General features: G+C 38.9%; 1 protein-coding gene across 1 annotated transcript; it reads left to right on the top strand.

Moving 5' to 3' along the window:
* Nucleotides 1-499: 499 nt before the first annotated feature.
* LOC121952774 (GDNF family receptor alpha-4-like) lies at nt 500-13,632 on the top strand. The gene is made up of 8 exons (XM_042499601.1): nt 500-527; nt 665-931; nt 1,015-1,107; nt 1,213-1,582; nt 3,968-4,077; nt 4,598-4,732; nt 7,761-7,897; nt 10,719-13,632. Exons 1-8 carry the CDS (start codon nt 500-502, stop codon nt 10,917-10,919), a joined length of 1,341 nt encoding a protein of 446 aa, XP_042355535.1. The 3' UTR covers nt 10,920-13,632.
* The last annotated feature ends 200 nt before the right edge of the window (nt 13,633-13,832 follow it).

Below are 13,832 nucleotides of genomic sequence, written 5' to 3'. Positions count from 1 at the left end.
GAACTTTAAATTTTCAGTCTGTTTTTAAACTAACTTTCAGGTCATTTTCTTGCCACCTTTTACTGATTTCTTACAATTTGCAGGACATTTCTTGCCAAGATGCTCATTGCCTTTTCTCTCAAGTTTTAGAAAGAAATCAAATCAATTTACTGAGGTTTCAAGGTTTGTCTAGCTTGTAAAAGGCATCTTAACACAGCACAAGAAAACTGATGTCGATCCAAGTTTCAAGGGGTTAAGACGCTTTGACGAAAAGATAGGAGGTGCATTAATAAAAACACAATTTGTGCTGTAAAAATGTGTACATAAAAACATAAGCTGTCAATTAGGAGTTCCACGAGAAAATGAAGAAACAACTATGAATCATTACAACCAAAACACAACCCTGTAATGTTGTTAAATAATCCAAGAGACTGTGTTTCTATGAGGAACACTAAGGTTTTTGCCCATGATGGTACTCTATTACACTTGTGTGCTTTCATTTTAATCCTCCTCGTTGGATATGATAGTAACCCGTAGTGCAGTGGAGGGTCTGTGGAGTGCACTCACCTCGCTCTGCTGTCTTAATTACAGCCTATTTAGCTTAAGCACTAATACTTCATGAATGGACCATAAACCTAGCTGTTTTACACAATACATACACTGACGATATCACCCTCTCCTCCAGGTAGTGTGTCAGCATCTGCATCCCTAGACTGTCTGGTGGTGGAGCAGGGCTGCATCCAGGAGCAGTCCTGCATGGTGCTCTATCGATTGCTGGAGTACTGCGCGGCCGAGGAGGCCGTGTCGCCTCTCGGTGCAGATGCCCGCTTGGAGTGCCTGGAGGCGCAGAACTCCTTGCAGCATTACCGCCCCCTTCAAGTTTGCAAGTGTCAGCGAGGCTCTCGCAGGGAGGAACACTGCCTCAGGGTCTACTGGACTGTGAGGTTTGCTGGTGGGTTTAAGCAATGATATCTGTGTGTGGGGTGCTTTTTAAATTTGATATACATGTGATAATGTTCTACACTGTTGTTCCAGCATATGATGAGTATGAAGTGTCTCCATATGAAGAACTGGAGTTAAATCTGGTGAGAAACATTGAGATGTCCCGAATGGCCTCCATTATGTCAGGTACAGCTTTTATCACAAATATTTAAAAGTTTGGCACCCAAATCAATATATCGCATGATTTTATTTCCTGATGTGTTGCATTGTTTTCTTCCCGATGACCCCCAGCTTCCTCTCTTTCTATGGATGGCCAAAACCAGTGTTTGAAGGCAGCGCAGGACTGTGGCCTGTATGAGAAATGTGGCTCCCTGCGGTCAGAATATGTTGTAGCCTGCACCAAGCGAGCAACAGCCTCTGACAACAGCTGTAACCGCCAGAAATGCCACAAAGCCCTGCGGCGCTTCCTGGAGCGCGTGCCAGAGGAGTACAGCTTCGCTCTGCTCTTCTGTCCCTGCTCTGACACTCTGTGTGGGGAGCGCCGGAGGAAAACCATCGTCCCGTCATGTTCATATGAGGAGAACGGGAGAGGGGAGGAAAGAGTAGGCAAGCCCAACTGCCTCAGCCTGCAGAACTACTGCTCCAGAGACGAGCTGTGTAGGTAAGGCGGTTGATTGGTGATTACGCAGTACATTCAGTGTCCTTAATGAGAGCTTCAGCACAATAAGGAACAGAAGGAATGTAGAGTTTTCAGTGTGTGTAATGCACCATTAGGGACCAAGCAGTGATGCAATGAGGACACAAGACTTGTAGACAAAAAAATGGGTTTTTATTTACCCCCCCAAAAAGCAAGAAATAATATGAACCAAAATTTGAAGAACTAGGTCTATAAAAGAGGTCAATGTAACACAGCTATACTCAAGATGACGACTAAACAGGGTATTAACTGAATAAACTGACCTGTCACAATGACACAAGAGGGATAATATATAGTGGCGTAGCCAAAGCAAATAACACACAATGGGCTAACTAAGATGAACACCAGCTATAAATAAATACAAGGCAGAACTAAGTAAACCCAAACACCCCCCTACCTTCAATTCACATGGCAGCAGATGGTTTGGTCCAATGAATTAGCTCCAGGATTTAAGAATCCTCTGCCCTCAGCCACACCTTTCGCTTCACCAGGAAGGGGCCGTATCATCATAGTAACTTAACAAAGACAGAAAAGTATTAATACCTAACAATTCTAACCCTACAATGCTAAAATGTGTGCACAGCAATCAAACAATGTAAAGTTAAAAGCAAATGAACAGATTCTAAATAAATCCAAATGTGTGATGTTAATTGCGTAGGCAATTAACATCACACAATTGGCATTGATGACTGTAAATGAAATTAACCTGTTTAGGTGATAAACTGATGAGTTTAGAGAGTGTGAGTTGGATCAGTATTACCATGCGTAGCTGTGGCCATTATAAACACCAAGTTGTATGATAATGTAACATAAGCTTAACCAAGAATGACTCTTTACATCCCTAATGCAGTTCACAAAAATGGCAGCATTACAGGCATATTGTTGAGTTTTTGACAATTATTGTTTTATCTCTAATCCTGTACACTAATGGCACACACACATATATGGGTATTAACCTGCTAGCAACGTGATACACAATAGTGTTTTCAAGCTAAACAAGGAATACTGCTTGTTAAATGCTTACAGTGTCTTTTCAAAATTAACTCTGAAATTAGTTCAATTTTAGGTTTATTTCCTAAAGCAACAAAAGCACATGGTCATGTAAGTAGGTTAGGTTAGGGTTAAAAAAACAACCCCAGTGGTTCTGCTTAAAATAAACACAATTGTCATAGTGTAATATCACATGACATATCACTGCCGTAATATGCTACAAATACTATAACACCATGTTGTTATCACCTGGCAAATATGTCTCATACTGCCGCTCAAGGGTGCCTCTATGCATCATATCTGATGCCAAGGGCCAGTAAGCAAGCATTAGTTTTTGATGAGTCTGGAGTGAGACCAGATTGATTCGGTGGAGGATGTCTGGCCTTTTGCCTATTTGAACTTACATCAATTAATTTAGTAAAAACAATTAAGTAAAAAAAAAAATGTTGAAGTTATCCTTTCCTCAGTGATGGTCGTGGAATACAAGCAGGTCTTTGGACCCACAACACCTTAAGAAGGATTAATGCTTTTTAGACAGAAAAGAGGGATGGGGGGTCTCAGAGCAGTTTGCTTTTAGTGGCGACGGCCCTGCTCATCAGTATGATTATAATGGCTTAGGTGAGGCTAATTTTAGTCTGTGTAAATGTTACAAAGGTTATTTATGATAAAAGAAAAAGGTAAGACTTAGAGTTATTTGAAACAGAGAAGGTAATGCCCCCCCCTCCTTTGTAGCAAGAAATAGATTTTAAACAAGAGAAGAGAGGAGCATTAACTGTGGCTGACATGAACTTTTTCTTTCCCACATGTATGGCTACCATGTGTTTCTTCTGCAAAACATGGGGAAAAAGAAATGTTCAGTACAGTATTGTGAATCTGCTACAGATGAGAGGATGTCATAGATTGTGTGTGCTGGTTTATTGAAATAGTTGTATCTACTTATAAAATCTATGGTTTGTAAACCTCTGAGATGAGCTTGCACTGTCAGTACTGATCATATTATCCCCAACCTCATTACTAATCATTGCAAACAAGTTAGCTACTGTATATGTGACTGTTAATGTTATAAAAGAAAGTTTTTGATTAGGTTTACAGAGAAGAAGAGACGTAGGTATTGGGTCAGAGGGTTATTAAAACAACACATGGTTTTAATACAAGTTTGCAGCGATCTAATTCTCCGTTTTGTGTTTTGTGCTCTTACACGATGTTGTTGTTTGTGTTGTTTTTGTTAGCTCGACCCCGAAATCCCAAAATGAAATTGTCAAAACACTTTAAATGCGCACTCTGTTTCACTGTGCTGACGGATGAAAAGCAGTTTTCTCCTCTGTGTGTGTGGGTTGTATTTGTGTGTGTGTGTTTCAGATCCCGGTTCGCTGATTTCCAACACAACTGCCAGCCCTCCCCTCAGTCTGCCTCTGGCTGTGTGCGAGACAGCAGAGCCATGTGCCTGAAGGCCTATGCTGGACTCATAGGTGAGAGGGAGGAAAAAGAAATTAAAGAGGCTGAAAGGGGAGATTATTCAGGGAAAAAATAGACAGAGAGCTGCTGAAAAGACTTTGAAAATCACCAGTAGGTGTCTAAAGGTGATATTTGGCTCATTTTTATATTAATTTTGTTGCACAAAATAGCTCTACAAGGGTCCATAAATGGTCAAGTTCAAAAAGCTGCTGCTCGGGCGATCCTGTCAGCATCACTTTCAAAAACTTGATTTAAAAATTGCATTTCCTACAGCTCTACAAAATGATCCAGGTATTACTATTTCCCTCTGTATTCCACAATGTATTTTTCAAAAAGTAATTTTGTGTACCTGCAATTATCAATATCAGGAACTGGTCACACTGGCTCCCCAGGGCACCAATATTGTTCTTAGACTGCATCGTAGCTTCCATAGAGGTGTGTGCTGAAAATGAAAACCCCCTGCCTTAGGGAAATATTTCTTCAAAAGGTTAAGTCACACCTGTAATATGACTTTTGTCCTCTTTCTATAACCAGGTACCATCATGACTCCCAACTATGTAAGCAACAGCAGCACAGAAGTGTCCCAGTGGTGCACGTGTGACGGCAGCGGGAACGAATGGCAGGGCTGTCAGCGCATCCTGCACTTGTTCAACAACAATATATGTCTGCGTGAGTAAAATGTCAAGAGGTTACCGCATGCAGTATGATATGTCCTGCAGGGCTGCATGTCTATAGCAAGTCACAAAGGCGTAAGTAATAGTAATAAGGGAGTTAAAGTTCTGGGAGTTCCCTGCATAAAATATGTGCAGCTTTCAGGATAGAGGCTGGATACCAAGCAGATACACTGCTGTGTATCTGCTTGGTCACATACAGCCACATGGGTCACATAAAGGTAAAATTCACAACTTCCTGGATGTTTAAACTGCAGTGAAGATGATGGAGCATGTAGTGTTGTGCTTGTGAAGTTTTCATTCTTTAGTTGTTGGTTTTTTTTTATGAAATGAGCCAAAATAAACAATTTATTTAAAGGATCAGGGAGGTTTAGGGAGGTTTAGTGGCACCTAGCAGTGAGGATTGCAGATTGCAACCAGCGGAAACATCTCCCAGTTAGAATTCCTGCAGTAGTTATTGTTAGGGACATTTTTACTGGAAGCTGAATTATCCGCAAAGGCTTCTACCTCTCCACAATAAACAGACCCAGTGATTAAAACTGGTAAAAACGATAAAGCTGTTTCATGTTGAAAATTTTTTCTCCAATGCTGTTTGGTATGTCAGAGAGGTGCCGGTAGTTTAGAAACTGCTTTTTTTTCACACTTTTTTTCTTTGATAATTTAAGATTAAGATGTTCAGGAGATTTTAACAGGGAGCCAATTTATCCGTGGAGGTCTCTTCCTCTTCAAAACAAACAGACCCAGTGATTTAAACCAATAAAAACAACTAATAAAGCAGTTTCATGTAAAAAAAAAAAAATAAATAAATAAAAAAAATATATATATATATATATATATATATATATATATATATATAATTTTTTCAGATGCTCTCATTGTAGAGAGGATGCTAAATATGATACCCCACACAAAAACACAGAAAAGTGAACATCTGGAAACATGAATAGCCCCATCCAGAGCCAGTATTAGATTTGTCCATTCTGGGATTCTGTGGAAACATGCCGGTGAAATTGGACCAGCTCTCCATGTATAAACAGCTCATTTTAAGGACATGAAAATACAATGATTTATATTTTCAGGGGATTTTACACTAAAGTAAACATACTTTGTATATTATACATTGTATCAGCTTATACATCTAAGTCTTTCACATTAGACCTTTAAGTAACTCATCTATAATAACTGTCAGTTCTCCCTGTGTCACGCTAATGTCAGAGGAAATGTAACCATTTAACTGTCTAATCTGAGTCCAGACTAAATTGATCTTGAGATGCTTCTCAAACGGAGCATTTTATAATGTGCATTAATGCAGAATTCAGATGAGGTAGGTCATAATTGACGATTGAGAGGGCAAACCACTGAACCACGATGTTTTTCTTATAAATAAGTAAATGGCAAGAGACAGTCTCCCTTGTGTTTGGTTGGCTGCCAAATGCGAATGCCATTTCCAAGTTCTGTGGAGTCCTTTCCCCAAATGTGATAAACATAAAGTGGCTTCTTGTTGAATTGCTGCCAAACCAGCAGGGGTGGAAAGAGCATCAAAGGATCCAGCTCAAGAAGCACTGATGGGAGAGCAGTCAGGTTGTTTTAATTGAAATGAGTCTGTAAGTGTAGACGACTAACAATAACCAACTAGATGTTCATGTTCCCCTCTCATCCAAAAATATCGTTGCAGGTAACATTAATTGTGATTGTACAGCAATGCAAATTGAGTATAGAGAGAAACAAAGGCAGCATAGACTGCCCTAATTTTCAGGTAACTACATTCATGCTTATTTTTAGGTTAATTTTCGCCACAGGCTTTGATCCAGATACAATGAACAGTTGGGCAGTTTTGTCACATTTAAATTAAAAACAAGGCTAAAGCCCCTTCCACTGCACCGTAAACCACCTCACACCTACCAAAATCTGGGAATGGTTACAATTGTCATTCACTTTCCATGATGACCTGGCACATACCAGTCTTAAAAAAATTTCAATAGTTAGAAAAGGTGAAGCACTAAAACAGTTAAATGATTTTTTCTGAGAGTCACATTCCAGATCAGATTGTTCCAAAAAGAATTTAAGAGCCATATGATGAGAAAAAGAGAGAATTCCTGGACATTGTCCTATTACTTACAAAAAACTTAATTTGAGCAAACATATTGATTAAGTAAACAACATTTTGGTCATCAGATCTTTATCAGATTGAATAAAAGAACAAAGAAAATTTGAAAACATATATATATTACTTTTTTTTTTTTTTTAAGTGATCTTATTGCATTGTGAATATGTTGTGTATGGTACTTCTATGTGTCTTTTATATCTTTTGTATGTATTGTCTTGCTCTTATCTGGACCATTGAGTCTGTAATAAAGTTTATTATATTATTATTATATTATTATTATTATATATAGGTAACGTCTACTCAGGCAACCAAGAGCTGTATGATTACATTTTCTCCATTGTTTTTATGTGTGTGGGTAGACAACAGCAGTTTAGCTGACTTGATTTGGTTTAGTTTAGTTAAGTTTATTAGGATGCCCTTTAGCTAACATCATGAAGTCAGCCAGTCTTACTGCAGTCCAACACATAAATCTCACAGTTTAACAATTATTTGCAATATAAGCATTCAAAAATCACATTACATTTAAAAATACTCAATCAAATATAAGACACTACAAACAAAAATAAGCAAAGTCACCATTTACATCATTTCAACAAACATCATCATTTTTGCAGGTATTTGGTTTACCTTGGCACGAGATGAAAAGACAGACATCCAACAAAGTTATTCCAATTTATCCCGAGGGAACAAGGATGTTTGTACCCAATGAAATTGCAATCAGTCTGGACCAGAACAATAATGCCATCCCATGTGATTTAACCAGCATATTCAAATGTATTTTGCCCAGTCATGCACAGTGTTTACAGAGTTTTTGGCTCTAACTATGCTTTTAAAAGTCACTGACAATGTTTTGGTGATGCTTCAAGGATGAATAACGATGTGAACCTAATGAAGATGACCCCTGCTGATTCTGTTTCAGGCAATGCCATCAGCTCCATGGGAATCTCCGCACCTCCTCCTGTGGAAAACACTCCGGTGCCAGCTTCTCAGCCCTCCCCGCACGTCTACCAGGAGAGGGTCCACGTCAGTGTTAACACTCTCCCTGAATTCAACAGTGTAAGCGTTCTCTATTTCTTCACTGTCTCACCATATGCTAGTGTTCAACACTTGCTACGAGCCGAATTCAAATAGTTGACTGTCTATCAGGTGCTAACACCTAAAGTATCACCAGGCAGTGAGTCAGGCCCAGCAGCTCCCTCCTCCCTCCGTTACCCCTACCTCTCATTGTGGCTGAGGATTAGCTGTAGGTGTTTGCAGTATTAGACTCTTACTGTTTATATTCATGTATGCACACCCATCTGCTCTATATTCCCCATTTTCTCTCCATTTTTATCCTCCTCATTCTGCATTTCCTCTTCCTCCTATGCGATCCCACAATCCCTTACAGCACCGACATCCTGCCACTGGTGGGGCTGCATTTTACACATACATTGTATTTAAAGATTATGCATTTGAGTTTACTAATTACAGTGAAGATGAGATGATGCAATCTAATGCCAGCAAAGGACTGAATGTCTCTTCTAATAAATCTGTTTTATATGAAGTTATAAGGCTTTAAATTAGATTTGAGGGGAAAAAAACTCAAATTCAATTGCCCACAGAAAGATTAAACATTAAAAGTAGATACTGAAAAATGGATTGCTGAGCTGTGACAGTAATGGGAGGAGCAACAAGTGCTCTTCACTAGTTTTGATGGCAGTGCAACCTGAAGTTTCAGCTTAGTGCACCTTCACTCCACTCCCTCTCTGTCTGTGTTTAAGTGGAGGCTTCACTGTATGGAGAGCTGCTTCACAGCAGTTAATGGGATGAATATGTGGAATAAAAACCCTTCATCAGTGAGAGATTGTTGATTTATGATACTATCTCAAATCAAACTGGAAACTGCAATAAGTTCTGTAAACTAGTACTCTGTCAACACAAGTTTTTGCATTTTTCCTTATTTGCGTAAGTAACTTCAGCTGAATTTTAAATTGAAAAAGAAGGCTAACTAAATGTAATATTGATGTTTCACTGTCTGACCTCCATTGGCTGTGTGAGCTATGTTACCCAGTAGACCACAGAGATGGGTTGAACATGTTTTATGAGTTTTCATTTTTACACAATGTTACAATGGACTCATCCCAGTGGGACTACATTGTTGAAAAGGAATTTGTTGACTGTTTTCTGCGACATTTTGCTGTCAGTGTTTCCTTTCCATTGTTATTCTTCTGCCCTGAAGAGCTGGTGGAAGATTTTTGCTGGGTGACACTTTAAAGACAATGAAGGACAATTCCAGGATAAGAAATGTAATTCAGAAAATGGTTGTTATTTCAACACATTGTCACTCTTAACTTGTTAAATGCAGTAGCCTGGTCTGACAGTTTACGCTCATTACATGCTACAGTTTCCTTTTAAAAAAAATATACTCTACTATGGCATTACTGTGGATGGGTTTACATTAGTTAGTTGTCGCATCGTCAAAAGGGAGCGTTATGCATCGGTCTCAGACGCTAAGGTCCACTGACCAAAACTGCCATATTTGATGCCCTGGGGCTGAGAACAGATTATTTACAGTGAAAGGATCCTTAAATGTACTTTTTAAAATAAAGTCATTTTTGTGTTTGTATATTAGTTTAATATAGTCACAAAAACTAAAAAAACTGAACATTTTTGCATTGTTCAAATCACAATTAATCAAAGAAAATTAATCAAGATGTGAAATACTAACCTGTTTACATTAAGTAAAGTCTCCCTCCTCACACAGGTTTGGCCCCTATTTGAATACATTTGACTACATGTGGCTTGGCAGTCTGTTTTCATGTGCTCGTGTAGAGTGTTTGATGCACACTGGAACTGTCTTCACATTGTGTTTGTGTTTGTATTTCTTTCAGCATCAAACCTTCGATACTTATTTTAGTGGACAGATTGGTTTTGAGCCAAGCAATCATCAGATTTCGCTGTTGATGTAGGCCTAGATCTGGGATTTCTGCCAAAACAATGCTTATTGTTTTCCAGCCATGATGATACATGATTGCTTTTATAGATTTCTGCATGATAGTATATAAGAAATGTAAGTAAGGTATCATGTACTTGCCCTGATAATACCTTATTTTACTGTTATAATGTCATTCATGAGGAGGCCTGTAAGTTTGGACCCTTAATACACTTCCAGATGCTGCAGAAATTTAAACAAAACCTAACAGGGATGAACTCTAAGAATTGAGGTTTTCTTATGTCTTTAGAATTGTGCAGTATTTTTGGATTTAACCCTTTGACACCTGAGAAATCAAACCAAATTGGTTACTAATAAAATATTACCTGAAAACAAGTCCTCCTCCCCTCCAAAAAAAGAAGAAAAAGAGAGAAATGACACAAAAAATTAGGAAAATTGAAAAAATATTTTTTTTTGTAACATCATTTTAAATATGTAATCATCCTAATTATTAATATAGTTTTCTGGACATTTTTCAATTTTTTTTCAAACAGTCATATTCTTGTTAACTGTCTTGAATCTCTTGAAATTTATGGGACATTTCTCACCAAATTGCTCACTGCCTTCTCCTTTTTGATTATGAAAGAAATCAGACAAGTTTCAAAGGGTTGAACAGCTTGCAAAAGGCAATGCAGCAAAAGAATGATGTTGATCTAGGTTTCAAAGGATTCATTCCAACAACACACTTTCAAGTTATCAAAGAGCTACATGTGGCACAAGTGATGCACAGATTTCTTCTGTCAGTTGGTCCACAGTCTTGTTCAAACTCTTAAGATAATCGCATACTGGTTGTTTTGGCTGCAGCATTATGTAGCTTTAAATTCTGTGTTGATGTGGACTTTCTCCTCCCTCCACGCTCGACCACCTCAGTTAATTGGAAGAATTGCTCTTTCCCCCCTTTTACAGATGGAGGGCAGCGATGAAGAGGAGCAGGAGGAGGAAGAAAGCGAGGAATTCAACGTCATCCCACCGTTTCACGAGAAGGACTCTAACACTGAATCGGGGGCTAGAGGGAGCAAACGGGGAGCAGCTAGCCGAGCGGTACCCGTCTTCACATTACTGCTGCTGCCTACACTCATCCTGGACTGGGAGTGCTGGAGTTTCTGAAGCCTTCGTCTCACTCTCCGCTCATATTTTACACTCTTGCTACCACTTTCAAATCCATCACAGCACTCACAACGAGCCGCAGAGGACATTTGCGAGGAAGAAATGCATATCTTTTTTTTAATTTTTTAAAAATACGCTGACTTTATTTAAAATTTTCAGTTTCCCCTATCACTGCCTCCTCAAGAGTTAAAAGATATCAGTAGTCCTGCAGTATCTGCCATGAGTCCTCTCCTATGAAACGCAGGGAACAACGTGAGCAGATATATGAGTGCACGGGTGAATTTAGAAATGCTGTCTGGGCAAATACTCTATCTAGAGCCTGCTTCACACTCAAAGTACATCCCCTCTTTTAACAAGAAGCACATCGCCCAAGGCCACATCCACTGTACACACTCAAAAACCATACCCAGTCTACTCTCCACTGCAACCAGGCCGGAGCGCGGCTTTTGATTTCTATTTCATGACTCATGTCACATCCGTTTCTCTGTTGGCCCCTTTGGCTCTTCCTCTCCCTGCTTCATACTATGGTTGAGTAAGATAATCCACTTTACAACAAGCTAATAAGAAACTGCACCATACTTTAAACTGCTTTGTACCATTGAAAAAGAAAAACTTTTTTTTTTTTTTTTAGAAATAGCTGCATTTAAAAAGAGATAACACCCAATGTGCTGTCTCATTATGTATGAGACATCTTATGCCTTCTTCTCTCTTTGTGCGCCAGAAAGCAGAGTGCAACAGTCGCTCTGCTCTGCTCCTTTTGTTAACACGCCACTTAGTATTATTCCAACCAGGGTGAGTGACTGAGAATTCAACCATGGGCAAAAGTAATGAGATCAAATTCTATTGTAGAAAAGGCAAGCATGAGAAAAGCAACATGAGCAATTACAGCACAATTCAAATTGCTCAGCATGCAGGGAAAGTCTGGAGTAAGGCTCAGGGGAGGAAATAGCCAATTTACTGCTGTCATACCCTCTCACTTTTTTCTCATCCTTAGGAGGTTCGTTTTTAGTGCTCCTTGCCCATCATGTGCTTTAGATGTTGTGAGAGCGGAGATGCGGAGGAAGGGGATGGACACACGGGAGGCTGTAAAGCCTGCTGGCTGCTCCGATCATTGAGCAGCACATTGAGCCATTCTCTCAGCCTGAAATAGCTTTTGCTGATGTTAATGATTTTTTTTCCCTCTTCTGCCTCATTTTCTTGTGAAAATTACGAAGCTGCAGGGATGTAGGTAAAGAGAAGTATATTGAAGTTTTTTTTGGAAAAGGGATAAACTAATTTGAGAATGAGTTTGCAAGAAATAACCTGTGTGAGCTGTGAAAGGAAAATGTCTTCTATTGCCTCATGTTGTCTATATACCATTAAATCATTGTAGTTATACATTTCCAAAGACGTATAACACACATGAAAATAATTCTTGCTGTGTTTGAATATCACTTGAGGAGGCAGTATGGCCCCATCTCTTTTTTGCCCCCACTGGATGTGTTTACATGATGGTTCATTGACGTGACTGAACTTTTAATAAGAACAGACAGTATAAAGGCAGAAACGCACTGGAAGCATATGAGCTACGCTTTTGCAAATGCAGGTCCATGACTACTTCAAACTCGGGTTTGATTTTTAGAGTCATAGCAGAACTCAAATGGATGTTGGAAGGTTAGTGGACCTGTAGTGACTGTTACGCACCTCGGGGCAAAATGACATCATACAGGTTTTATTGAGAGTTTGGCTACAGGAAGCTAAGAAGTGGATGAGGAAAGGCCAGTTAACAAAGCTCAGAAGTGTGACTGCAAGGTTAGTGTGTGCAAAGAATATATATATTTGGACAGAATATTGGAAATAAAAATACTTGCAGCACAACTGGCCAGTATCCACATATATGAATCAGACGTGTTGCTAAGTAAACATTACCCATCAGTGTCACAGTGAAGTGTCAGTGCTGCTGCTTATTCATAGAGCATTGAATGAGCATCCAGTGCGCTCTGGCCTTAAAGACTGAATGTGAGTTTACATGTATTTTCACATTTCAATAGGTTTGTTTATATTTGTAAACTATGTAAAGTAAACATTTGCATTAACATGGCTTGTATTTCTATTATATTTTGACGAGTTAAGGAAAGAAAAAAAGCTTGTTCACCATCCATAAATTAAAATTCTTTAAAAGTCTAGTGTGTAGGCTTTAGGGACATCTTTTGGAATAAATTAAACATCCATAACCCTGTTTTCATTAGTTTGTGATCAGCTAAGAATTGTGTTTTTATTACCTTAGAATGAGCTGTTTATATCTACATACAGAGCGGGTCCTCTCCCTCAGAGTCCGCCCTGTTGTTCTTACAGTAGCCCAGAACAGACAAATTAACCACTGTTTCTAGATAGAGTCATTCATGTTTTTGCTTTTTTGTGTCAGCAACTGTAGTTCTCTTACACGCTTTGCACACAGGAGGAATTTCACTTCTGCAACTCAACCGCTAGATGCAATTAAATCCTACACACTCGACCTTTAAGAAAATATGTGATTATTCCCCAAATTAGACTGTTTTTAGATTGTATCTTGAAAATGTACAGTACTATGTTTCACATGCAAACCTTCTTTTAAAGACATATCAAACATGCCAAATAATTCTGACTGTAATGTGTAATAACTGTGTAATTTTGTGACATAGCAGAGCAGTGTGCCGATTTGGTAAAAGAAAAATAAAAGTCACATTGGAAATTCCCACGTCTGGTAGAAAAAAAATGCATTTGAATGACCAAGAAATGACTGCTGTGTATAACATTCTAACATTTTCTCATTACATTTTATTCAACATTTTTCTTATTAGAATGAGCTGGAGAGAGACAGGAAAGTGGTGAGAGAGCGGACGAATGGCATGCAGCAAACAACCGCAGTTTGGAATCGAACGCTGCTCAGCCTGT

Source organism: Plectropomus leopardus, chromosome 13 (assembly GCF_008729295.1).
Source record: "Plectropomus leopardus isolate mb chromosome 13, YSFRI_Pleo_2.0, whole genome shotgun sequence".
Lineage (NCBI taxonomy): Eukaryota > Metazoa > Chordata > Actinopteri > Perciformes > Serranidae > Plectropomus > Plectropomus leopardus.
This window is presented reverse-complemented; position numbering and strand designations above follow the sequence as displayed.

What these genes read in the sequence shown, in the direction of transcription:
- LOC121952774 (XM_042499601.1), top strand. Translation starts at nt 500, where the DNA reads ATGATAGTAACCCGTAGTGCAGTGGAGG. An exon ending in CAACAACAATATATGTCTGC is followed by an intron (nt 4,733 to 7,760) that starts GTGAGTAAAATG and finishes ATTCTGTTTCAG; the next exon opens with GCAATGCCATCAGCTCCATG. An exon ending in CTCTCCCTGAATTCAACAGT is followed by an intron (nt 7,898 to 10,718) that starts GTAAGCGTTCTC and finishes CCCCTTTTACAG; the next exon opens with ATGGAGGGCAGCGATGAAGA.